At 36.7% G+C, this 27,728-nt stretch overlaps 1 protein-coding gene across 1 annotated transcript in view; it reads left to right on the forward strand.

Annotated features, from left to right (window-relative positions):
• SLC15A5 (solute carrier family 15 member 5) overlaps nucleotides 1-27,728 on the forward strand; it is a 79,842-nt gene that overhangs the window by 10,851 nt on the left and 41,263 nt on the right. Inside the window, exons 3-5 of the mRNA XM_004755760.1 lie at nucleotides 4,953-5,122; nucleotides 14,851-15,071; nucleotides 19,184-19,370. Of these exons, the coding sequence (XP_004755817.1) occupies nucleotides 4,953-5,122; nucleotides 14,851-15,071; nucleotides 19,184-19,370 (578 nt within the window). The remainder of the gene's footprint in view (nucleotides 1-4,952; nucleotides 5,123-14,850; nucleotides 15,072-19,183; nucleotides 19,371-27,728) is intronic.

Raw genomic sequence — 27,728 nt, forward strand, 5'->3', positions numbered from 1 at the left:
CTTCTATAGGTCTATAGTGATGCTGGAAGAAGCAACCATTGTCAACCATGACCCACCAGGAAGTCAGCACCCAAGTGTGTCCCTGACTTTTCTAAACAGTTCAAAGAACAGTTCAGTTCTTTTTGAAGAACCACAAATCCCCTAGTGAATTATCTCAATATTGTTCAATGCAGAGTAAAATAGTTTCCCTGAACTCTGTCCATTGTCTCCTGCTGCCATGAAGACCCAAGAGTTTGCCTTCCCTCTTGGCATCTTCTCGGGTTAAGAAAAACCAGTTTAAACCATTTTCCCTAAAATCACTGAAAATAAATTTGAAGTATGTCAAAATGAGACAGCCTAAGAGATGACAAAGTATAAGAGTGAGTTCAATCATGATTACTAAATAAGTAAAGGTGAATGTTTAAAAGAAAAAAAATCTCAAAAGGATTGCTGAGATTTGCAGCAACAAGTTTTCTTTCCCTTATTTGTATTCAATGCCATAGAATCACGAAGACCCAAAAAAAAAAAAAAAATTAGACTTACATGTACTCCCAGTTATTTGCAGTTCCCAGTCTGTATTTAAAAGTAGACTAAAGAAACATATTTTTACTGCTGCTTTCCATTTTCCTTAATCACTTGTATTTATTTTGTGTTAGTGCTTTGCTCTTTGACTTTCTGTGTGAGAGGTGCTTTATATACTCAATTTGCTAGTGAGCTATGAGATGAAAGGAGTCTTAATGGTGAGTTTGAAGACTGTGGGTTTTTATTTCTTTTATTTTTTTACAGTTGATACATATACAATTTCACCCTTAATTATCTATGGCTTATCCTGTCCATGGATCAATAAAGACATATATAAAACATGCCTGTACTAGGTAATTCTTCCAGAAAATTACACAATCAAATAGGTTGGATGGCATTTGTTAAAATACATTTAGTACTTGGTGTAAAATCTCTTCCTATATGAAGCTATTCAACACTATAATTCTTTTGTTTCTAACTGCCTTTTCCAAGATTGAAGTCTTGGAATAATTGTAATTTTCCCCGACCCTCTTTAGAGCGATTTAGTTTACATCACCATGTGGTGTTCCGAGGAGCCGCACAATGTCCTCTTGGACTTTCTCAGCAATATTGAACATTTAAGAAAAGTGTTTCCTGCCGATTGAAAGAGCTAGAACACTGCTTGAAGCTCCAGCCTCTCTTAGTTGCCTGAGCCGCAGCTCAAGTGTGCAGGTTGCAACAGCTCGACAGGACGACCCGAGACTGAGCCTAAGAGCTCTATCCAAATGTCCTACAAAACTCTAGCTTTGTGTCTCACTGGCACTGTGACAAGTTTCTGGTGGTGGATTGTAGTAAACCAGAGTCCTCAGCATGGCCATGTTGGATGTTTGATTACTTTCCTAGGTCAATTATGGAAAATGTGGTTTTTGTGAGATGCCATGTTATTCGTCAATTGCTTATTTACTATCCCTATATTGTGATCCTAGAACCATGTTATGTCCTATGGAGACAAAGAACAAGGCGTTCCTGTCAGGAAGCCTGACAGCTTGTGAGAAGACAAAACTAACAAAAGTGAAATCATTGCAGAATGGATTATCTTAGAAGTTCAGAGAATTTCTATTCAAGAGAATGTTGAATAAAGGAAAAGAGACTTGACATGGAACTTTAGTTAAGTGACAAAAGGTGTAAGGATGGGGGTGCCTGGGTGGCTCAGTTGGTTAAGTATCTGCCTTAGGCTAAGGTTATGATCTCAGGATCCTAGAATCAAGCCCTATGGCAGGCTCCCTGCTCATTGGGAAGTCTCCTTCTCCCTCTCTTTCTGTCCCTCCCCCAACTCCTGCACTCTCTCTCTCTTAAATAAATACATAAATAAAATTCTTAAAAAAAAAATTTTAGAGGTGAAAATGAGCAACCATGTTTATAGGACAGAGAAGGCACAGGGGTAGCTGGGCGCATGTCTCCTTTCCAAATATACGTCACAAACCTCTCTCCCTCTCTCCCTTGACTTTGCTAACCGCAGTCCAGTTCACTTCTAACCCTCCTCCAGGCTACAGCAGCTGTGATTAGTCTTACCAGGCCCTGACCATGCATAATCTACATGCGTAGACCTCACATGATAATCCTTTCTTTTTTCCATTTAAAAGCACATCATTTCAGCCCCATGATCAATCGCCTCCAAATGGCTTCCCAATATACTAAGAATAAAAACCAAACTCTTTACCATGGACTTCAAGGCCTTGCATGATCTGAATCACAATTAGCGCGGATCACGTCTCCAAATGGTCTTTTCCTTGCTCACCACGCTCTAACTTCCTTGCTCATTTTGTTTCCGGAAACAAGATGGAAGAAAAGTGAAGAATATGACAACGTTAGCTTAGCACAGTGCAGCTCCAGTGTGTGTTCTCCATTCAGTCTTCACAAGAAACCTGACTAGAGGGTATGATCCCTACTTTAAAGATAAAGACCCAGAAATCCAAAAAGCCTAAGACACAGATCATGTGATTATCAGAGTTTTCACTCAAATTCATGTCTTTTTTTTTTTTAAGATTTTATTTATTTATTTATTCATTTGAGAAAGAGACACAGAGAGAGAGAGAGTGAGCCCAAGCAGAGGGGAAGGGCAGAGGAAAAGGGAGAAGGAAGCTTCCTACTCAGGTGGGAGCTCCATCTCAGGACCCCGGATCATGACCTGAGCCAAGGCAGATGCTTAACTGACCAAGCCACCCAGGTGTCCCAAATTCATGTCTTTTTGAGCATCATTCCAAGGGAAAGAAACAATATTTATAATTAATAATATATAAAATTTGGCAAGAAGCATGAGTGAAAGGTAATTTCTAATGTTAAAGCTTGTATTAATGAGGAAATGGTGGTGTCATGAACTTGATGATAGGAAAGAAGTGTAAAAAAGATACATAGTCAAGTTAGCCTCTTCTTAGAGGCTGCACCAGAATGAGGGCTCCTACTCATGCCTTTGCAACAATGCAGCTGTGAGAATTCACTTGAAACCGTAAAGGTCTCCAAGGCAAAAATTTCTCCTCTAAAACAGAGATGGAAAATTTTTGTGATCTTGGGTTAGGGAAAGATTTCCTAGATACAACAATAAAAGCCCGGGCTCTCTGCTCAGCAGGGGCCTGCCTCCCCCTCTCTTTCTGCCTGCCTCTCTGCCTGCTTGTGATCTCTGTCTGTCAAATAAATAAATAAAATCTTTTAAAAAATTCAATAATAAGAAAATAACCTAGTTTTATTTTAAATGGGCAAAAGTTTTGAACAGCAATCTCACCAAAGAAGATATACAGATGGATAAAAGCACATGAAGAGATGCTCAATATCGCTAGTTATTAGGGAAATGCAAAATAAAATCACAATGGGATACGAACACACATCTATTAAAATGGCTAAAATTTAAGACTGATCATATACCAAGTATTGGCCAAGATGTGGAGGTATTAAAACTCTCATACCTATGTTGTAGTTGATGCAAAATGTTACAATTACTTGAAAAGCATTTGGAAATTTCTTAAAATATTAGATGTTCATCTACTGTATCATCTAGCCCTTCCATTCCTAGGTTTTTTCCAAACCCTAATTGTGTTGTTACATGGCAAAAGTGAAGGGATTTGGCAATGTAACTAAAGTCTCTAGGGGTGCCTTGGTGGCTCAGTCAGTTAAGCATCCAAGTCTTGGTTTTGGCTCAGGTCATAATGTCAGGGTTATAGGATTGAAAACCTTGGGCTCCTTGCTCAGCAGGGAGTCTGCTTGAGGCTCTTTTTCTCTCCCTCTGTCCCTTCCACCACTTGTGCACACACACTCTCTCCCTTTCTCACTCTAAAATAAATAAAAACTTCTTTTAAAGTCTCTAATAATTTGATTTTTAAATTAACCAAAGAAGAGATTATCCTAGAATCCTGGATGGGCCTGATCTAACAAGGTTGGCCCTTTAAACCTTAGTGATAATGTTATGTTCTAAAACTTAGGTCTTATTAGTGTTTACCCAACTGAAAAATTTACCAAAACTCATAAAACTATATATTTAAGCAGATATTTTATTGTATTTAATTTTACCCTAATAAATTTTATAAATTAATGTTAAGACCCCTCCTCTGCCATGGGACTCTAACAGCATGGGCTTAGACCCAATGAAAGGATGAGAGATACAGATTATTTCCCCCATTACAAACCAGACTACTGCTATGGGTACGTAGTTGTAATACTATTCATCAGGAAAAGGTACTGAAAGTTTTATTCAAATGACACGCATTTCTTTGGTTTAATGCATGGTCTGGGTATAACCAAAGTATTCCTCAGTTTACCCATACTTTGAAGAGTAGAATAAATAGGAAGATTCAGCTTTTTACCCATGCAGCCTTTCCCAGATTTATTAGGCATGTTTGATTAAGTATTGTTTATGGCTTCTCTAGTGCCACAACACATAGTTGAGCAGTTGCTGTAGAGATGGTATGACCCTCGAAACCTCAAATATTTACTATGAAGCCCTTTGCAGAAAAAGTTTGTCTTTAGATAACACATTCTCTCCACACGTGTTGTAAAAGGAATGAAACAAAGATAACAAAAATGATAAGACTCCATAGCTGATATGTTCACAGTTATTAAGAAGTCTAATAAACAGGCGTGCCTGACTGGCTCAAGTGGTTAAGTGTCTGCCTTTAGCTCAGGTCATGATCCTGCAATCGAGCCCCTTGTTGAGCTCTCTTCTAGTGGAGGAGTCTGCTTCTCCACCTCCCTCTGCTTCTCCCGCTGCTCCTTGTCTCTCTTTCTCTCTCTTTCACTCTCTCTCTCTCTCAAATAAAAAAAGAATTTTTTTTTAAAGAAGTTTAAAATAATACTGACAAATTCTAGTTCAGCTAACAGGCCACCACTTCATAGCTTACATCTAGATCAAAGCATTAAAATTAACAATTGTTCTCTGAAGTAACTCAATGGTCTTTTTATTTCTGTCTGTCTGTGTATCACAGGTTTTGCTGGATCATGAACCTGAAAGCAACTGTTGTCTTTCTGGGAATATCTTACATCCAGCACTCAGGGGCTGGGGCCCTGGTTCTACTCATTCCCTTTATGTCTACACTTATGGCTTTGATAACCCTTCATATGATGCACTGTGACTTGATTTATCAGCCAGAAAAATGTAAGTAAATCACACTTCACATTAATTATTTGATTTTGATGGTTTTCTTGATCTACTTGATCTTCTTCATCTTTGATCCCCTGTAACTTCTCTTTCAACTCACAGGATTTGTAGAGTCTGCCAGTTGCTACACTTGAGAGCAGTAAAATCTGTAAGAATATCAACAATCTCTAAGATCTTTTCGGTTTCCCTTGTTCAAATCAGTTTAATAATTGGATGTTTTAAACAAAAACAAAAGTAGGACAAAAATCCCGTATGTACTCTCCGCTTCAACTATCATCAACTCCACTCACTCTCTCCCCATCCCACCTGGTGATTTTGAAGCAAAAGGAGGGATGAGGACAAACCAGAAGAGACTCTTAAAGATAGAGAACAAACTGAAAGTGGATGGAGGGAGGGGGTGGGGTCAGGCTAGATGGGTGATGGGTTTTAAGAAGTGCTCTTACTGGGTTGAGCACCGGGTGTTGTTATGTAAGTGATGAATCACTGAATTCTATTCCTGAAATCTATATTGCACTTTATGTTAGCTAACTAAAATTTAAATTAAAAAAAAATATTATAGCATTTCATTTGTGTGCAAGTGTGTAAATGACATACTTTTAAAAAACCATATTCACAATGTCATTATTACATACACACACACAATGAAAGGGAGAGTAGCGGCTCACTGTTAAGATCTGTTTCCCTTTTTGAAATTTGTGTATTTTGTTTACTTCACATCCAAATAGGTCCATACATTCCGAATGGCAGAAGTGCCCCTTACATCATCTATATTCCTCTTTCATTTCTATCTCTTTTCACTTTTTTTTTAAAGAAATCTGAACATTCCACAGAGCATTTCTCGTAGTCTGAATTTCATGGATTACATCCACATGTTGTCATGCAAGAGATGTTCCTCTTTCTTAATTCCTTTTAATTGTCTGAAAGACCTACATGCTTGATCAGATTAAGATTTTTTTTTAAACAAAATTCCTTCATAGATGGTGTTATGTACTTCAATGAAGAGGAGAGATGTCTGATTATCTGTTTTTACAGTATCAGCACCCACTGATGATTTCTGCCTAAGTCCATACTCCATTGTGGGTTACAAGGCAGTGAAAGTCCATATTTATGCCTCCTTCATTAGCTGAAATAATTCTATGAAGAGAAATCTCTCCTCAGTAAGTATTCAGTTATACAGAGGTACAGTTTATATAGGAAAAAGAAAACAAATGTTTAATTCTTTTACTCTATTTTTAGACTTTCAGTATCTTCCAGAGGTAGACCTGTTGGATGATTTCTTTAGAAAAACTATTATTATTAATTTATAGACTTAAAATTTTTAGTAAGTTGCAATCCACCACAGTTATCAGTGCTCGGATTATTCCATATTTGGGCAGTGAGGTTCTCTTTGAGTTGGTGTCTGAGTCTTCCGGACAAGCCTCTGTTTTCTTTTCTGGCTTCCTTGTTTTCTGATATGCCAGCATATTCTATGGTCATTATTTCTTTCCCTGAAATTGGAATCATCTCCTCCAAAAAACGGTGTTTCCTTTCCACGGATATTGGTAATTAGAGACTATAATTTTGGCCATGGGGATGCTCAATGCTACTTAGTCTATCATGGTTCCTAGACTTTTCTGTGGACAAAGCTAGAAAATGTTATCATTTTTTCTTTCTAGAATAACATACATTTTGGATTATACTAATACCTTAATCAAAACCAGTGCTGAAGGATTTTTTCTTATCCTATCAAACTCAGGTCTTTTTCTCTTATTTCCTAGGCCAAGAATCCCAGTTCTCAATGACAACAATAATCCACACATTTGCTTTATCTCAAAGACTCAGTAATCTTAGCCTGACACTGGCGCCCCCAGTATGGTTATCGAAAATAGTTTCAAGATTCTTGCACTTTTTCTTTTCTTTATCTTATAATCCCTAGGAATGTACACCAAAATTATTATGTCCTAAAGTTACTCATAGTTTCTCTCTGTGTGGTTGTGTCAGTAACTTTATGTAAAATTAAATGTATTTATTCCATTTTTCTTTATACTTAGACATATTTTTAAAATTTAATTAAGTCTTGGGAATAGTTTCATGTATCTAAAATTTATGTAGAAAACAAAGTCTATTTATATTCCTATATCCTCTCTTATTCCCTTAGGTGTCCATTTACATATTTTAAAGAATTATCTTTCCATTTTTGTAATAAGGGAAACTATTAAAATTTTTTATGTGTGTGTCTTTATGTCTCCATGTATGTATTTACTTCCCTACTTATATAAGCAAGAGCGTATTATTCACTCTTCTCACCTGCTTTTCTCATTTAATGTATCCTAGGGATTGCTTCATAATTGTATATAAAAATGTGCCCCATTCCTTTTTATAGCTGCTTGGTTCTCCATTATGTAATGAATCAGCTTCATATTGATGTTTATTTTACCAACCTATTGATGGACATTCAGGTTGGGGTTTTGGTTTTGTTTGGTGGGGTTTTTTTTGCCTTTTTTTTTTCTTTTTTTTCTTTTGCTTTTGCTATGTTAAGTTGTTTCTAATGAATAGCCTGCTGTAATCCTCTCTTTGTAGGATTGTTAAGTGAAAAAGTAATTATACACACAACTTTGCTATATTTCAACAAATTTCCTTCCATAGTGGTTGTATTGTTGAGTTTCCACCAAAAATGTATGAGAATGCCTGTTTTCTCATAGTCTTTCCAGCAAAGTAATTTTGTCAAACTTTTGGATTTTTGACAACTTGAGGGTGGAAAATGGCATCTTGCAAAAGTTTTAATTAACATTTCTCTTATTATGAGAAAAGTTGAACATCTTTTCATTGCTTAGAACAATTTGTATATCTTTCAGTGAACTACCTGTTCATACATCTAGTCCATTTTTTTTTTTTCTGTAGGACTGTGGACTTTTTCTTTTGATTTTTAGAAGATTTCTTTATATTGTAGATGTTAAACTTTTATTTATGATAAAATTTGCAAATATTATTCCCCATTTGTCATATAGTTTTTAACTTTGATTCTTGTGTTTTTCTTCTACACACAAGATTTTTAAGTTTCCTTTTTTTATTTTTGATGAGGGGTTAAGCTTATAATAAAATATATCAGTTGTCTCCCTAATTACGTCTAGATTTTGAATTATGTTGGAAAAATTTTCCTTACTCCAAGAATATAAAGATATTCACTCAAATTTTCTTTCAGTACTCATATTCTTTCTTCTTCTTTTTTTTTAATCTTTATATCTCTGACCCATTGGAAATTATATTAAAATAGGTTTTGGGGCACATGAGTGGTTCAGTCGGTTAAGCCTCTAACTCTTGATTTTGGCTCACGTCATAATCTCAAGGTTGTGGGATCAAGTCCTCATCGTGCTCCAAGCTCAGCACGGAGTCTGCTCGAGATTCTCTCTCTCCCTCTCCCTCTGCTCCTCCACCTACTCTCTCTCAAATTAATTAATTAATTAATTAAATCTTTTTTTTAAATAAAACAAAATAGGTTTTAAGAATGAACTTAATTTTATCTTTTTTCAATGTAACTGTCAAGTTATCCAAACTCACTTATTTCAAAGTCTGGATTTTCCCCACTAATACAAGATGCCACCTTCATTGTACATAGACACTTGCATTTCTGGAGCTGTTCCTTGGTTAGTCTATTAATCTATCTTATCTAACTCTGACCTTAATTTCTCATATATTTTCTTTTTACTATTACCACTGTTTCTACTACTTCTCTATACAACTACTACCATTAAGAGTGATGTGATGAGCTGTATTTTTACCAGTTGAGGGTCTTCACCAATGTTACCTCATTTTCACCCCCAGCCTGTGAAGTAGATAGGAAGGGTACCTTGTATCCTTTTATAGCTTGGGCTCCATATGCTTTGCTCTGCTTCTCCGGCAACTTCAACATATCATTTATGATTTTTTTAAAATTTAAATTAGAGTTAGTTAACATACAGTGTAACATTCTCTTCCAGAGTAGAATATAGTGCTTCATCACTTACATACAACACCCAGTGTGGAGCTCATTTTATTATAGCACATTTGGAAGTACGGAAAATTTCATCCATAGGAACATCTGCCTCCATTTCTCAGAGCTCTGTGGTATGTGGATCACAGCTAAGCAGTACACTTCTTCCTGGCAATCTGTGGAATGGGTTCAATATGCAGAAAGTTCTATGAGGGTTGGTCTTTGTCAACCCCACAGAGCAAAAAAGAGAAAATTGTAAAGCATAAAATTTCATGGAAAGACAAGTTTAGTCATTTCTGGAGTGTGTAATTAGCAAATAATTCCAGGGTTTTGTGAATATAAATTCATAATTTATCTATATAAATTATTTCCTATTTAAGAATATATTTATCTGAATAAAGAGATACAATTCTTCATGTAATACAGACATATATAAGCTACTGTTCACCACCAACCTATTGTAGCCCTTATGTTACATATTTAAATATATGATGAAGTAAACTTTCTTAGGAAATTCATGAGAAAGAATTTTATAATTGTAATTAAAAGTATAATAGAAAATGTTCTGGAGTTTTTTACTCTACACAATACTCCATAAACTGAATACTTCACAGTTTTCAGTTTTTGTTTTGTTTTCTATTTCCAAGTAATAAGATCACCCAACTACGATGAAGTAAAATGCTGTCTTCCCTCTAGCCAAGTATATAATCCTTATTTTGGCTTCTTCCTCTCTGATGACTAAATTGGAAATTCCTCAAAGCTGTAATTCAAAGCCATAGGTGACCTTAAAGAAATGATTTTTTATATGCTACCTTTTATTTTAAGGTAACTTTTCAAATGTGGACCATGCATTCCATTATGTTTAGCTGTCAAGCACGGCCTTCATTTGCATTTCTTCCCACTGCTATAATTTTGAGAACTGGCAGGTGACCAAAGAAGAAAAAATGTGCATCTACCATCTAGAGTGCAATGTAGGCTTTTTTTATTATAATTAAGTAGCATAGATATTCATGATTAGATCAAGGTCAGAGGAGCAGAACATCAGAGCCAAGGACTTAAAGGTACAAAGAATAGAAAAATTGCTTTCTAAAGTTTTTTTTTTAATAGTAATAGCTACAATCTTTAAGTATTGCAATAAAACATTTAAAATAGCTCATCTGTTTCATTTTAAAATGTACACGCCTGGTGTGTTTGCCATCCACATTTAAACTAGAGCTTGAAGTCTCAGTTGCATTTTCATCCCTTTTTTTTTTCAACTTCCCATTTCTGCTCCTGGTGCAGAAAAGCAATTTGAAAATCATAATGACAATAGATTTTTTAAAAAGTGAAGTCTACATGACACCCCAAATTATTTGTATGGAAGTCATGAATTTTCTGTTAAGTCTAATGGATTAATCCATGGAGGTGGTGTGATGTTTAGAAGGAGATGTTTTCAACAGGGTATCTCTCCTAACATTCAGGGATAACACCCTGGTTTGATGGGGCATCTGCTACTCTCCTGGGGCAGACAGATGGGGCATCTGCTACTCTCCTTGAGCAGACAGATGACTGTACATTTCCTTTTCTTGCCCTCTCGAACTAACTTATGATTCCCTCCCAGGTCCTCTGATCAATTTAGGATTACTACTTCTCTGCCTTCTTTTCCCTCTGACTTAAAACCCATATAGCACACTGTCCACTCCTTCTCAATCTCCTTGATAGTCCTTCTCTTTTCTCCTCTGATAGTCTTCTAACTGATGCAAAGCCCTAGGATTCATTCCCTGAACCTCATCTCTTCACACCCTCTTTCCTCAAGTAACCTGTAATCCCACTTTTAATATCAACTATATACCAAACACTCAAGTTCATATTGACTTCACCTTGAAACATACATATCCAATTTCTAGTCAACCCTTTTTTAATGGTAGAAAACTTTTATTTTTCAATTTAAAACATTTCTACACAGTTTACCTCCCCCTCTCCCTCTCTCTCTATAATATATGTAAACGTATATATAGAATATATATATATATATATATATATATATATATAATGTTACCTTTCCAAACCTCATTAAAACAAAAATACAAGGACAAAAAGGTGTCAGCTTTCAAAAATGAAAAGAACAGAAAACAGGCTATTAGAAGACAAAAGCTTTTCCTACATTTCTTGGAAACAGGCATGGACATTTTAACTTGGTTATCTAATGGTCCTCTCAAACTTAACCTGACCAAAACTCAAGTCCTCATTCACCCAACTGCAACACAGCCCCTTTCTTGTCTTCTTCATCTCAGTGTCTATCACCAACATCCAGTTTTCTAAGGAAAAGGTAAGTAGTCATCCTCAAACTTCCCCATTTCTTCAAGCTCCCTCCATCAAAAAATACTGCTGGTGGTTCAAACACACATGCCTACCTGTCCACTTCTCTTCACTGCTATCGCTATGTCCAAGTCACCATTACTTCTTGCCCTCTCTCAGCTCCCCCTCTTGTTTTCCAAACCTATTATCCACACCACTACCAGACTTCAAGAGTAACTTTTTAAGTGTATACATCCTACAGTTATCTCCCTTCTGCATAAAATTTCCTAATGCTTTCCTGTAACACTGAAGGCAAACTCCAAGCTCCTTACTTCAGCCCGTGAAGTCGGATCCCTGGCCAACTCTGGGACCTCACCTCCTTCCAATCTTCTAACTGAGGTACTGCCTCAAATTGACCTTTATGGATACCGAACCACTCTCAGATTCTTTTTTTTTTTTTAAGATTTTTACTTTATTTTATTTGAAAGAGAGACAGAGACAGGGGGTATAAGCAGGGAAAGGGCAGAGGGAGAGAGACCAGCAGATCCCCTACTGAGCCAGGAGCCTGATCCGGGGCTCAATCCCAGCACCCTGAGATCATGACCTGAGCTGAAGTCAGATGCTTAAAAAATTGAACCACCCAAGTGCCCCTCAGCTTATTTCTACCCTGTGACATATCTGGCATATGCTTCCTCCATGTCTTTTGCCTATTTCCAGTCATTCGAGCCACAGTTCAAATTTCAACTCTTTCTGCTGTCTCTATACTCTATCCCATAATGGGTGTCTATCTTAGAAGTCCATTTTGCTTTCATCATTGAGCATGTCTTATATTTTTCTGCTAAAATGTGTCTCCCCAACCAGAAGGAAAACTCAGAAATTTGTGGGTCTTGTTCACTATTATTATTCTTAGGCTCAAAAAACCTTTGGCATATAGTAGGAACTTAGTATGCTGAATGAATGAAAGATTGCATATTCACAATTGTTTGGAATCAATTATGTGCCCTCCCTATCCTAGCTAAAATTTTAGACCTCATTCATGCTCAATCATTTCTTGTTCTTAACCATTGTTTTTGTTGTTTCATATCACTCTATCAGATATAACTTTACTTGCTTAAATAAAATTCATTTTTCAAAATGTGTATTTAGTTGAAGCCAGTGCTACTCAAAACCTTATCCATGGAGCACTGCTGATCAATTAACTGTTTGTTATTGGTATGCAACAAAATAAATACAGACACTGAGAGAAAACATGTAGAAACATTTACTGAAAGTTAGATTCTATGTCTGTTGAATCTAATAATAAAAATATCAGGACTTACATTATTTATGTCTTTGTTTTATTTTATTCTTTAGGTATTATGTTTTATGATTATTTTTAAAATGTATTGACCATAATGGTTCAAACTTTTTTAAAAAAATTTTTAACACAGCTAGTTTAAGAAGCAATAATCCAAACTATTCCTCCTTAGAAAGAATATGATAAAGATATTTAAATATTTATTGTTTGCAGGTATCAATTTACCATGCATTAAGAGCAGATGACAATTCATCTTGCAACAAATGGTGATTCACTCAAACAAAAACAGAATGATGGGTTCAAAACATATATTCAATATAAGCACCTGAATTTAAAGAAAGAGAGGGGAAATTGGGGAGAATATCTTTGGAAATAGTCTTTCATCCTATGAATAGTCATCATTTCATCATAAAGCTTATTCAAAAGCATAGAGTAAGTTGGATTAATGCCAATAATAACCCTCCATCTACACAGCACTGTTTTGCAAAAGTTGAGCAGAGAACAGACTGATGAGCAACAGAGACAAGTTCATAAAGAAATGTCAGGAAGTTAAGCCTCGTAGCCCAGACCTGTTCAAATTCAGTTTCCAGACTGTTCATCAAGGCATTCTCAGTTCTCATTTCACTAAAGTCTTAAGTAAACTAATTGAAATAGCTAGGAAAGTCTCATAATAGAGCAGTTCCTCCTGCAATAATAAAAAGATGTCCCTCTTCTTTCCTAAGAGACACAACCACTCACTGGGGCTTCTTTTCCCTTGGTGTTCTTAGTCCCTGGGCTTTCCTCTGTGTTCTGGCAATAGTGACTAAGAAGAAGCAATAGTGACCACAGGTATGAGCCCATAGGAGATGCAATTATTTCAACATACTTCCACTTGACCTCAACATACTTCACAGAGGCCACCAAAGAGCCACTGCTATAATCATTCTTGGTCACTACCAATTTGGGCTGGATTTGATTCAGTGACTTAAGGGTGAAAGGTTCCATATTCAATTACCAGGCCCCCAGCTTCTTCAATTAATCAAAGGCTGACATAATAGGTCTATTACAACTCTTAAAACAGATCAAATCAATATAATCACTCTATAACCATAAAAAGAAATATTAATAAATATTCTTTATTTAAATATAAAAACCAATGCTTGACCACATTTATATGAATTTGTTAGAATGTATTTCACGTGGAATTTTATTATGGGAAATTTGAACATAAGCAAAATGACCATCAAACTATACTTTGAATTTCTATAGTGACCTTCCTTGGAGAAACTCAAACATTTTTACATTTATTATACCGTTTATCCTGCAACCATGGCTTGGTGTCTATGTAATTTGCAGAAGGACTTCTTTGGTCGAAAGAGTACTATGAAAAATTGTAACAATTATGGTGGCACAGCTGAACTGCTAACTCAAAGGGGGGGAAGTGTCACTTATCTGTCATTGTATCAGGAAGTCTTAATGGAGTCAAAGAAAAGGTGGTATCTGAAAGATCATGAAAGAAGCAACAGTGAGGTTGCAAATCACAAGCAGTAAGTGACTGCTAACATCTTAGGCAATAAAATGCTTTGGGTGCTGAAGTGACAGCTATATAAACCCAGAGGAAACTACTGGAAAAGTCAAAAGCCAGCTAATCCAATCTGAACTTTTAGTGATGCTATCAACATGTATAAAGTCATTTGAAGAGTTCAAAGTTTAACCTTACATCTGAAATTCAAGGATAACGTCAAAGCAGAGAATACATTTCACTTCATCTCCATGTCAAAATAAGAAACCACTCTCCACCTGACAAGTGAGGATTATTGATATAACCATTTATATTAAGAACTAGTCCTAGTCCTTTGTGTTAAGACTGTAAAAGAAAGTTTTGGTTGTCTCACTCATTAATGAGTTAGACTTCTAAGAGATTGTGGAATTTCTTACTTTGGTGTTTTATTTTGTCACCTTTCTTCCTTTTTTAATATGTTTCCATTGATCTTACCTTTTTCATTTTTTACATTAGCTGTCAGCCATCACCTTCGGCTGGTCACCAGGATGCCAGAACCCTTGTCAGGAGCATGTTCCTTTGAATTCAACCCCTTGGGTGCTAAAACCTTCTCAGTCACTTTACTGCCCTTCATCCTGACAATTGTCATCTTTCTGATGGACGTCCTGGAAAATTGAAGAACAATTCCTTTACTAATACATAATATCTCAAATTACTTGCAGGTTGTTCCCTCCTGACAACCTTTGGGGTGTTTATTAATGCTCTGAAAATATGCTGTCTGCGCTATTGCCATCTTGCTGGAGATGTGACAAGCTGGTTAGACCATGCCAAGAAAAAAAATGGCGGTTGCTACAGTGAGCTCCAAGTGGAAGATACAAAATTTTTCTACACCCTTCTCCCTCTCTTCATTTCTCAGCTCCTTTACAGAATATGCATTATGCAGGTAAGGAAGGTAGTGAGTACTATCCCATGATAGTAAAGTGATTGTATGTGAGCATTACAAGTTAAATATTTATTTTCACCCCATCAAACTCTTCTCATACACTTTGTCAGGGAGTTATCCTATAAATGCTTCTCAACATTACAGGCTCTAATTTCAAGAGACAAGAGGGGTCAGGCAGAGAGAGGCATACCTGAGGAGAACCTAGTATGCTGTTTCTCTTGTAAAACTGGAAATGTCTTTCAGAAGATGCAGACGATATTTCAGAATGCATAGTCACAAGGCATTAGAGCAATGCACGAAAATATGCAATCTGTGGGCGATTACCCAACCTTTTCTTCCTCCTTCATTAAACCTTTAAAATCTAGTACTAACACGTAGTTAACATGACTGATTTAAGTACCACCTCCCCTGTACTGAAGTATATGTTCTAATGAGCAAAAGATTATTTCCCCACCCACCCTTAGTTCCTTGGTGAATCTGTCCCTGTGCTGTGGAGAAATTAGAGGGAAAACAGCAAGTCCAAAGTACCTTTTAAAACATATGTGATTAAAGAGCAATTTTAATATGATAATGTTCAAAGACAAACTTACAAAGAAATACAAGTGACTATAAAGACTTTGAAGAAATTCAGGACTATATTTGCTGCTAACTTGGAAATTAGATGGTTAATGAATGAGGTAGATTTATAAATCTCAGAGCAGCAGAGCTGAAAAAGAAACTTAGAGATTAATTTACTCAACTACTTCATTTGTTGAAGAGGAAACTGAGGCTAGAAAAATTAAGTGATTCTGGAAGGACAGCTAAGTCACACCGTTAATAATAGCAAGAGGGAAGGCAAATCTACCTGCTGACTCTTAGGGCAATGCTTGCTCTAATTGGCCAGGGGTCAGCAAATTACTGCCTGCAGGCCAAATCCAGCTTGCTGGTTTTTTGTTTTGTTTTGTTTTGTTTGCATTTCCTACCAGATAAAAAAGTTTAAAAATTTTTATATACTTGAAAAATATCAAAAGAAAAAATATTTTATGACATATGAAAATCATATCAAATTCAAAATTCAGGACCAATAAATAAAGTTTTATTGGAACATATCCATTCTTGTTTATTTATCATACTGTTTCCTGGTGCATGAAAACAGCAGGCTTGAGTGTTTGCAATAGAATCAGTATGTGGAAATATTTTCTATCTGGCCCTCTGCAAAAAAGTTTGCCAAGAACCCTTGCTGTAAACATCGCACGAAAACAAGGTTAATCTGGCAGATTCAACTTCTTTCCTGACTGCACTATAGCAGCCAGCACAAAAACACAAAAATATTACCTGTGTATATAATCTTTAATATCATAAGGAACATCTTAAAAGGGCAAAATTAATAGTAAGTATAAAATTACTAAGTAGTCCATAGCTAGCCTCGAACCTTCTGTGAAAAAAGCACAAATTCCTGACTCTTTATTTTCGTAATGCAGTGACACTTACTATTTCTTTTGACTAAATTTCTCTTCTGAAAACTGTCATAAATTTTTTAATTTGACATAAATTACCATAAATTCCAATAAACTGAATTTTAACTATCTCACCAACTCTAGATGCCCAGGTATTGCAAAGAACAAAAATTGTTATTCATTGATCACCTATATGGTCATAACTCCTAAAAGATGACTTCACCGTATCTAATTTAATCCCCACAGCAAGCTTACAGTGGTTGTTATTCTGATCCTAAATATGCGTCTCAGAGACATGCAGGATTCTGTAATTTGCTTGCAGGCACCCCACTAATATATGGCATCCCAATTTAGTGCTGGTATAAACACCCAGAGTTTACTACCCACAATGTCTCTCTTGCAACCGGGTTAAAAATCCCTGATACAGACCTATAGGCTCCAAAATTATGCACAGTAATGTTATGCCAGACAATCCCCCCCCCAAAAAAAGTTTAGAATGTGCTTCTCAAGAGAGGTAGAAGAAACCTCCAATGGGATAGGCTGAAAATAGATTTTTACCTTCAGAAGAAATACTCACCAGCATAAAGGCGATCAAAGTACCAAGAATAAAACATCCTTGAATTCCGTATTTTAAATTTAGTAGCCTTTATTGACCTTCAGTTCCAAGACATACATTTAAAATATGTTGATATTAAGGCTGATGATGTTACCATTTGACATTACTGGCCACTCAGAGGTGAAAATGAATCTCTATTGACAGCAATTATTTCTGAATACTCAGAGGCTTGTATGAAATAAAAGTATTTAAAATTTTAAAAGGGGATGATTTCAGAACTTGAGGCAGAAGCAGAAATGATTTCAAGCTTTCAAGACACTAGAGCCTTTTCTTAGATTAGGCAATATATTAATATTGCTTCACTAAAGATTAATAGTACATTCGCCACATTATTAAGTTAACAGGTTTCTGTGTCTGTGATTCATGCCGATAATAACTTTATTCCTATTAACAATAATTCTCATTTGAAATCAGTAACAGAAACTTCCAGGTTCTGCTGGGAGCCTTTCAGTCTTCGAGCAGATCTGCTGCCAGCACTCTTTTTTAAAAGCATCACTCATTTTCCTCTGATTGGGGGATATGTGCTTAATAATTTTACTGAAGTGAGGCAGAACTAGATAATGTTCCCTTCAGTCTTGCTATCTGCCCCCAGCAAAGCAATCCTTGTTTATAATCCTAAAGGTCACATTGAAGACTGGAAGATGAATTATCACCAAGACACATTTTGGACAGATAGAGAGAATGTCTGTGAAAATGTGGTCTTTCCCTGGGTTTAGGTAGTTAACATAGCAAGAGGCTCATTTTACAAGCGATGGGTTCATTAACTGCTGTGCTTATGACTCAGACCCTTCTTATACCCTCTCCAATTGTACGATTGACAGCAGAGGAGTCGGTGAAAATACTCGAACAGGAAGTGATCATCTGGATGTTTGAGGTGGGCAGCTCTCCCAGTATGGTAATAAGGCACAAATCCTATCGTAGTTCACGCACAGAAAGAAAAAAAATAGTTTGGTGAATCCATCCCTTACGGACAAGACTCAGGTTGACTTAGCAGTTTTGTGCTCCACTGGGAATTAGAGAAGTACTAGGCTCTCTGACTGATAATCACGAGTGACTGCAACCACATTCACAAATAGAAAAGCAAGTAGGTGCCCTCTTTCTTGTGACCCTGTGCTTTTTAACAAGAGGTTTGGAATACCTGAAGAGTCTCCAAGTTCAGGTTATGCTTTTAGTTAGGATTAGGGTTATTTTAAAAATGAAGAAATTCTGACACTACACTGAGGATTTGGGATGTGGTAGAGGTCTTCTTTGTTTGGGCTTTTTGGTTTTGGGGGGATTCTGTTTGCTTTTCATTTCTTATCTGTTAGTTTATTATGCAAACCTTTTGCACACAGCTTCCTCTGTGGTCCACTAATGTCACACACTGAGTTTAAAATGAGGTATAAACACAAGTGTATTTTGTTTCTCTTTTTTCGATTACTTGGGTCATTTCAGAAGTGAAGCCCATCCAAGGAGCCAACAAAGACAGCCTCTGACAAGTATCGTGTTTCTACCCTGGGCCCCTCTTTTAGTAAAAATCCTTCTTATCTATTTTGCCATCACATTAGATGCCATACGAAGGATTTCTTTCTTGCCCCCAATTTTTTTTCATCGGGGTAAAAACAAACATCCTTAATTCCTTCAACTGGTTTTTAATTTAGGAATTGATTCAACTAATTAATTCAGGAAAATTAATTAAATTTAATTGATTTGAATTTAATTAATTCAGGAAAAAGTCTGTTTGCTTATACACAAAGCTGTATTTTTTCAGTAAGTTATTTGACTTCTTAGGTGTCAACCTAAGCACAAAATGACGGCCACCTTTACTTTGCATAGGAAGATTAAGAAGTTAGGATGACACAAGATTCCTCCTTAAAGAATCAGTAGTATTGTCGATAGACTCCACAGAGACAATACTGCCCTGTGCCAGCTCATAACTGGGACGTGGAGGATCAGAGGAACATTCTGTTCATCTGTCACAGACAGAGCCCTTGCAAAGGGCAAGGCATCTCCTGCAAGATGCTTCCTCCAGAGTTAAACCACACTCTTAATGCCTGGCTGCTTTCCCCCCTCAACTACAGATTCCTTCAGGCTATTATGTGCAGACCATGAATTCTAACAGGAATTTGGATGGATCTATTCTGCCAGTTGCAGTAATGAATGTCGTCAGCACCCTGCCATTATTAATTCTGGCGCCTTGTATGGAGTATTTGAGCACCTTCCTCTTTCCCTCGAAGAGAGATGGATCATTTCTGTGGCCATGCATTAGTAAGTACAACTTAGCATCTCAAGTGAACTGTTTGCAACTTTTTGCAATAAAAAAAAACACTCTGCTAAGATCTAAGCTAGCTATATTTTCTGGAGTAGAGACCCATTTTGACAAGTTGGGAAGAAAATGACTTTGAGAGGAAGAACATCCAGCTCCTCGAGTCTTGATGCAGACACGAGTGGCCCATTTTCTTCCTACCTTCGATGCTTCCTCAGAGGACGCAGCTGATATAAAGACCCAGTGAAATTTCCAGTGCTACCAAATGGCCTATCTTTCCTCAAGGGAAGTGGTCCTTACTCCCAAGACAATGCTGAATATGTTCTTGAAAATTAACACAGGTTAGGGCATCTGGGTGGCTCTGTTGGTTAAGCATCTCCCTCCGGCTCAGGTCATGATCCAAGGGTCCTGGGATTGAGCCCCGTGTCAGGCTCCCTGCCCAACCAGGAGTCTGCCGCTCCCTCTGCCCCTCTACCAGCACTGTGCTCGTGCTCTCTCTCTGTCTGAAATAAAATCTTTATTAAAAAAAAATTAACACAGGTTAATGAACCCCCAGAATAATGCCTGACTATACTTGAGAGGTATTAACTTCTGAACCAGTAGTATATTTACTAAACATTAGTACTGTGATTCAGTCCCTACATTATACTTATTCATACAGTAAGGTACATAGCAATAATTTTCAAGCATTTTTTTCCAGCTTTATTGATCTTCCAGCTTAATTAATGCTTAACATTGTGGAAATCTGAGGTGTACGATGTGACAATTTGATACAAGTATACATTGCAAAGTGTCACCACAGTAAGGTTGGTTAGCACATCCTCAACCTCATGTAATTGGGGCTTTCTTGTTATGGTAAGAACACTAAAACTCTACTTTCATTGTTGAGGGGGGAAAAATTAGGTCACCTTACTCAGAACACAGGCAATAGACCATAAAATAAAATTTCTCCAGTTGCAATGGCAGAGAAGGAGTTGAAGCCCATTCTGACTATACTCTGCCTCAGCCGGGCAGAGATCCCTCAGACACCACCATGGACCAGGGGACAAGTACTGGTACAGCCAAACCAGGCTCAACCCAATAATCAGAGATCTGGGCCTTAGCCTCTGCTCTGCCACTGAGCTGCTGCTGCATGACCTTGAAAAGCCACCTAACCTTCCTCATCTTCTAGTTCCCTTATTTCTTTCACTGAGGAGCATACCCTCAATCAATTTGGGGTCCCTCTATTCTGGAAGACTTTCAAAAGCATGCCGGATGACGTCAGTGCCTGGAACATGGTCCAGACACGTGGTGAAAGCTCTATTATATTAACGAGTATTGAGCCATCATGTGTAGGACACAGGTCTAATTGGTAAGCATAAACAAAGCAAAGGGAATTTGAAACACTTAAGAAATAGCATATAATGATAAACTAATGTCTTATGGTCTGCGTGAGAAATAACTCTGTTGAAATAAGATCAGGCATCTAGAAGATTCTCTCCTCTTGGTTAACCTGGTCTTATTCTTAATTCCTCCTTTTCAGAGATGAGCAGAGACCATACTGCCTTTTAGTAACCTGTTATTGTAGTTTTTTGGTTGTTTCTTTGTAGAAGTTATTTTTAGGGAGCATGCTTCTCGTTATTTACCAAAGCCATCAACCAGATCACCTCTGATCACCTCACAGGGTTGATCTGTTTTTGGAAAGAACTCAAAGTGACTAAACTTACCTCAGTGCATGTTGTTATCTCCAGTGATAGATGCCTTTAGCAAATAACATTTTTGATTGAGTTCTTAAGCCACTAACCCTAACTTTATTTATCGTAATTGGTTTAGGTAACTGTAAATCTTACTAGGTTTTGATAATCCTTAAGTCTTAAAAAGTGCTTTTTGGTCTGCCAATGTAGAAATTCTAAAACCAGTATTTAGTGAATGCCCAACACTTAGTATAAACAAAAAGCAAGGCATATTACATGCCCTCAGCAAGCACACTATTTTTTAAAAGATTTTATTTATTTGTTTATTTGAAAGAAAGAGAGAGAGATTGAGCATACATGTGGGGAGGAGCAGAGGAAAAAGGAGAGAATCTCATCCAGGCTCTGTGCTGAGCGTGAGCCCAATGCAGTCTCATGACCCTGAGACCATAACCCAAGCTGAAATCCAGAATTGAAGCTTAACTAACTGAGCCACCCAGGCGCCCCCAGCAAGCATACTATTAAAACATAATAAATGAAGGACAAAATGGGAGTAATTGATAATGCAAAATGCCAAAAACTTCAGCAGTCTTGTACAGTATAATGGAAATCCAATGTGGGCTCCCAAATTATGCTTAATCACTAAATTTTTAAAAAATTGGTTCTTTTTAGGAAAATATGCTATAAAGAGTGACTGAAAGTACTACATTAGAAGTCTTTCCTGAGAATAAGGTACCTTAAATTCATTTTAAATATGAGCAACTCTCTCTTGGACAATTCTCCACTCTTACATATTTAAAATCCTTTCTATTCTTTAAAAGAGATATGTTTTTTTATGGATGGAAGAAAGTTAGGCAGAGTTACCTAACATATCTCATATATATGAACTAAATATTCCCCTTCAAGATTGGTAACAGACTTGTTGGACAGGAAAAAGGAAAAACTAGACTCATTAAAAAAAAAAAAAAACTGAGCTATGTTCCTCTGAGTACAGAATACTGAATTCAGTTGTGTCTAAGCCAGACTCCATTCATTTGTTCATTTACATACTTGTTCATTTATTTGCATAATATTTTGCTATGGGAGTATAAAAAAAAGTGTGATGATATGCATCTTTTAAAACTAGATGTTTGCTTCACTTCTTCATATTCCACTTATGATTATGGAAGATTAACAAGTTTTATCAGGACATACAAGCACAAACTTCAGGTAATTTTTTGGTAGTAATTTACATAACTGAATTAGTCCAATATTAAAATCTCCTTTCACTTTGAACCCAAATGCCCTGAAAATGTGAGAGAAATATATAAGTACATAAATTCATAAATTGTGAACAAATATTTATGAGTTCCTAATTTGAACCTAGGTGCCTTCTTATACATAGCCCATTTAGCCTCATCATAAACTGTCATTTAATAGGTCAAGGGTCTAAAAGAGAGTATGTGTCATTTGAATCAGGTGTTCCCATTCTCAGGCCATTGCAGCAGTATTGTTATTACTATTATTATTATTATTATTCCACTTACCAGCTATAAGTGTTAGATGATAGCAGGTAAATAAAATATTGTTAATTTGGAATCCCTACTGTTATTTCTTTTATTATTTAAGATTGTATTTATTTACTTGGGACAGAATGAGAGAGAGAGCACAGAGGGAAAGGAAGAAGCACACTCCCCCCTGAGCAGAGTCCATTGCAGGGTTCAATGCGGGGCTGGATCCCAGGACCCAAAGTTCATGACCTGAGCCAAAGGTAGATGCTTAAGTGACTGAGCCACCAAGGTGCCCCCTTCCTACTATTCCTTCCTCTTCCTTCCCCTTCCTTCCTTCTTTCCTTCCTTCCTTTTGAAAGATTTTATTTATTTGAGAGAGAGAAAGAGTAAGAGAGAGACCAAGAGCCAGGTGAGGGACAGAGGAAGAAGCAGACTCTCCGTTAGGCAGGGAGCCCCATGTGGGACTAGATCCTGGGACTCCAGGATCATGACCTGAGCCCAAAGACAGATGCTTAAGTGACAGAGCCACCCAGGAGCCCCCTTACTACCATTTCTAATTAAGGCTCTGCAATTAATGAAAAAAAATCCTTTCGTCACTACAACAGGCAGTTACTGCTTAGACACCCCCCCCCTTCCACATTCGTCATTCCTCTTCGAGGGACTGTCATGTTTCAGGAGGCAGATGGTGCAGATGGTGCAGATGCCTAGTATTTGACATGGATAATCACAGCCCAGGCCAAGAGTGAGGGATGGGGAAATCTCACTGAATTGGTCAAACCAGTGATTCACAGACCTGTACCCCTGGGGATAAAAATATATGTTTATAAAAATAAAAAAATTTAATAAAAAAAAAAAAAAAAAAAAAAAAAAAAAAAAAAAAAAAAAAAAAAAAAAAAAAAAAAAAAAAAAAAAAAAGAAATTTAATAAAGGAAAAAAGAAACTTACTTTTTCTGTCTAGCTCATAAACAATGCAACGAGAGAAGAGTTTCTGACTCAAGATATGGCAGTCTTGACTTTATCACCTAAAGAAATCAAAAAGCATATCACAGCACCAACTATAAAGAATCTCCAAACCTTCCAGAACGATGAAAGGCAAAGGCTTGATAGGCTCAGAATTGTGTATCAAGACTGTATCTTCCTAACATTACATGTGAGCCGATTTATCTGTTTCAAAGTCAACCTTAATTCACCTAGAATCTAAAATCAGTGATATTGTGATTTATCCTCTGTTGTAATTGGACATACTTCGTTTTAGCCTTTTCCAGTTCAAAAATGTTTATAGTAAGAGTATTTCTTTTCCTCAGTGTTAATTAAAATCCTGCAGTATGTGGTATTTGGTAGTTAATGCTGACATACACAAGTATTAATCTGACTAAAATTAGCCTAATTAAGATTGTTATTAAGTCTTACATAAAGCAGAAGTGTATAACACAGTAGGTAGCAATTATCTTGGCTTTTAAATAACATTTAAATTGAAATGCGGATGAAGTATATTTAAATATCTCCCTTAAAATAAAAGCTTGAAGATTCAAGTTTTAACCCCAAGTCCTTTACAATAAAGTGACAACCAAGTGTTGGTCACTTTTTACATTACCAGTAACTGTAGTTGTTCTAATAATTGAAAGTAATAAAAGATTCCTTTCTGAGGGCGCCTGGGTGGTTAAGCAGCCAATTCTTGGTTTGGCTCAGATCATGATCTCATGGGACATCAGAATGAGCCCTGCCTGGGTCTCCACAACTCAGTGTGGAGTTTGCTTAAAGATTCTCTCCCTCTGCCCCTACCTCCACTTGTGTGCGCACTTTCTCTCTCTAATAAATAAATAACTTTTTTTAAAAAGTTCCTTTCTTGATTAGAGCCAAAGTGCTTGATATATTAAAAATTGAGTCAGCGGTCCAATCACCTTCATTGAAAATAGGATTATTTTAGGGTGCCCCAGTGGCTCAGGTAGTTAAGTGTCTGCTTTTGGCTCACGTCAGGCTCTCAGGGTACTGGGATGGAGCCCCACATCAGGCTCCTTGCTCAGCAGGGAGTCTGTTTCTGCCTCTCCCTCTGCTCCTCATCCTCACCCTGCTTGTGCTGTCTCTCTCTGTCAAATAAATAAATAAAAATTTGAATAAAGAAAGAAAATGGGATTATGTTAACAAAACCAGTTTTTTTGTTATCACAGTTTTAGAACTGATACATTTTTCCAAAAAAATCACAGTGCACACCCACTGAAAATACCTGATCGAAGGAACTGTAAATACTAAAAGAGGAAATGTGTAAATATCCAGCCTGAATCATTCATTCCTTCAATTGTTCCTTTGTTTCATAAAAGCACATAAGTGTTCTCAAGTTCTCATTTTTAAAGCGGACATCAACAATGGATTAAATTTGAGGTAAAGTAGACCAGCTAGTACGCCAACTGAAGCAATCATTGTATCTGCAAGATACACTTGTTTATCTGATCTCTATGTAAATGAGTTACCTGCTCTATATTTAGAAATTAAAACACCAACCGAAGCTGACTCTCCGGAAACGAGTTCTGGTGGTCTACAGAGAAACAAAAGACTGGATAGGAATAGCTCAGTTCAAATATAGGAACACACCACTAATAGGAACAATAAAAGTAAAAAGCGTGCCATTCTAGTAGCAGGTAAGTAATACCTTCTGCAAAGGCAGCAGATACATCTGACAATAAAATCATAGCTGTCTCTGTGAGAGTGGTTTATGAACACCTGCGTGTTCTCACATGAGCAAATTTCCTATTCTGGGAATTGGCCAAAATCATGGATCATGGCTCAGTAGAATTTCATACGCACAGTTGTGTTACATATCAGAGACTCGTACATCAGACTACCCATAAAAAAACCCATAGTTTTCTCAGTCAGTAAATTTAAGCAATAACTGAAGCATCTTAACATATCTATTTTTTAGGATTAGAGTTTGCTTCAGTATGAAGTGGCAATGCTTGAATAAATTCTGACTTTCCTTTATTTCATTGTGGTCTAATTTGGAAAATTATTACATGGCAGGATAATAGAATGAACTATAAGAGCTTGAAGACTCTTATGTTCTTGGCTACAACCACACAGCCAATATTAAAACATACATTATTTATCCAAATATAATATCTCCTTTGGAACCATGTGCTTTATCTTGTAAATACAGATCTGATAGGAGTTTAAAATGTATACATTCTGATAAACTGTGCTCTGCTTTGGACGAGTTATGATCTCATAGAAGTTAAGAATAAAAGCGGAATGGATTAAATTTAGGTTGGAATCAAACTTTGTTTTGAATTTTAAGAAAGTCATTTTTCACTAGCATCAGAGTGCAGTAGCAAATAAAAAGCAAATGTAGTTATCTAGATCCTTCCGGTAAAAATATGATTTGCCCTAAAATATCTGGGTAAATGAGTTAAATATTTGTGCTTCCCTTGAAATTGTCTGGAGAACCGTTTTTCATTGGATTTTGCAAGATTAGGTCTCATGGTGCTTTATGCTGCAGTAGTACTTCTCAAGTTTAATGTGTACCAGGAATCTCTGAGGCTCCTTGTTTCAATGCAGATCTGAATTCAGTCCTTCTCTGGTGGTACTGGAGACTCTGCAGGTCTAGCAAGCTCCCAGGTCATACCTGGTCAGGGACTAACTACGCTTTGAGTATCGAGGACAGAGAAAGAGGCCATGAGACTGCTGTGTCATGTTTCATGCCTGTGAATAGGCAGCAGGAGTCCAGGAAAAATTGCCATTATTTCTTTACCGGTCAGAGCCACAATTCAGGAGTAGGCACTAAAAGCTGATGGCTAAGCCAGGGCCAAATATGACCCACCATTTGTTTTCACACTGCCCCAGCAAATGAAGAATTATTTTCACAGATGAACATTGCTCTTGAGCCGAGGGTAAGAAGCAGTAACTTTAAATACCAGTTAAGGGAAATTCCATCACTTCCCCAAAAGAATTATTATCTTGAATTCCATCCATAAAAAATTTGTAGAAGCATATTCTATCTCTTGTTGCATAAATTACCTTCATATCTTCAAAATTTTGCCCTTTTGCCCCACAAACTAAAAAATGTTCATTATTGGGCTTTTACCCAAAAAAATTTCAGGTATCTTATCTAAGCTACTGCCTCTAATGCTATAAACTTTTCAGAATAAAATACAACCTTGTTTGCATAGTACAAGGTGATAACCAAAAAAAAAAAAAGGAGGGGGTGCAGAGGTGGACATGATATTTTTTTTCTAAATTAGCCTTAATTAGTTAGGATGGAGGGCATCATAGGAGACTCTCACAGAATTTGAATTTTAAAACAAGAAAGTTTGAAAACCTGTTCTTACCTACCTCAACACTTTTGTTAGAGTTCATATGACTATCATGGACAATATAGTTTGTCCAATTTGTACAACTTAATTTTTACGTAATGCCTAAACATACCTTCATCAGTTTGTTGAGGCTGCCATAACAGAATACCACAGACTAAGTGGCTCAAACAACAGAAATTGTTTTCTCACAGTTTTGGGTGATATAAGCCCAAGGTCAAGGTGTGGGAAGACTAGGTTTTTCCTAAGGCTTTTCTTCTTGGCTTGCAGACCACCATCTTCTCGCTAGGTCCCCTCATGGCTTTTCCTCTGTGTGTGCACAGACCTGGTGTCTTTCCCTCTTCTTCTAAGAACACTAGCCCTATTGGATTAGGGCTTCACCCTTCTGTCCTCTTTTAACCTTAATTACCTCTCTAAAACCTCTCTCTTCAAATAGTCACATTGGAAGTTAAGGCTTCAAGGCATTATTTTCAAGGAGCATAACTCGCTCAATAGCAACAGTATATGTATGTAGAAATTCATCTCTGAAATTAGGTTACATATTGTAATGGATTGGCAACTCTTTTTTCCTTTCTCAGTGATACATAAAAACATGTTTCTTCTTAGAGTTGAATTCATCTTAGATTCAGGAAACATGTTACGTTAGTAAACAAATAATGTTGAAAGCCTTTCAATAGTAAGTAATGGTCTCCAGCTCTGGCTTTCTCTGCCATCTGCCCAGAGGCAAATCATTTTCAAATTTTAGGTTTTGTTTATCTAATTCTACTAAATAATATGATTATAGAAATATTATTTAAATTGGCAATCAATCTCTTTCTCTCCCTCTCTCTCTCTCTCTCTCTCTCACACACACACACACACACTCTCTCTCTCTCTCTCTCTCTCATGGCAAAACCAAA

This window comes from Mustela putorius, unplaced genomic scaffold (genome assembly GCF_011764305.1).
Source record: "Mustela putorius furo isolate JIRA1106 unplaced genomic scaffold, ASM1176430v1.1 tig00537227_pilon_pilon_pilon, whole genome shotgun sequence".
Lineage (NCBI taxonomy): Eukaryota > Metazoa > Chordata > Mammalia > Carnivora > Mustelidae > Mustela > Mustela putorius.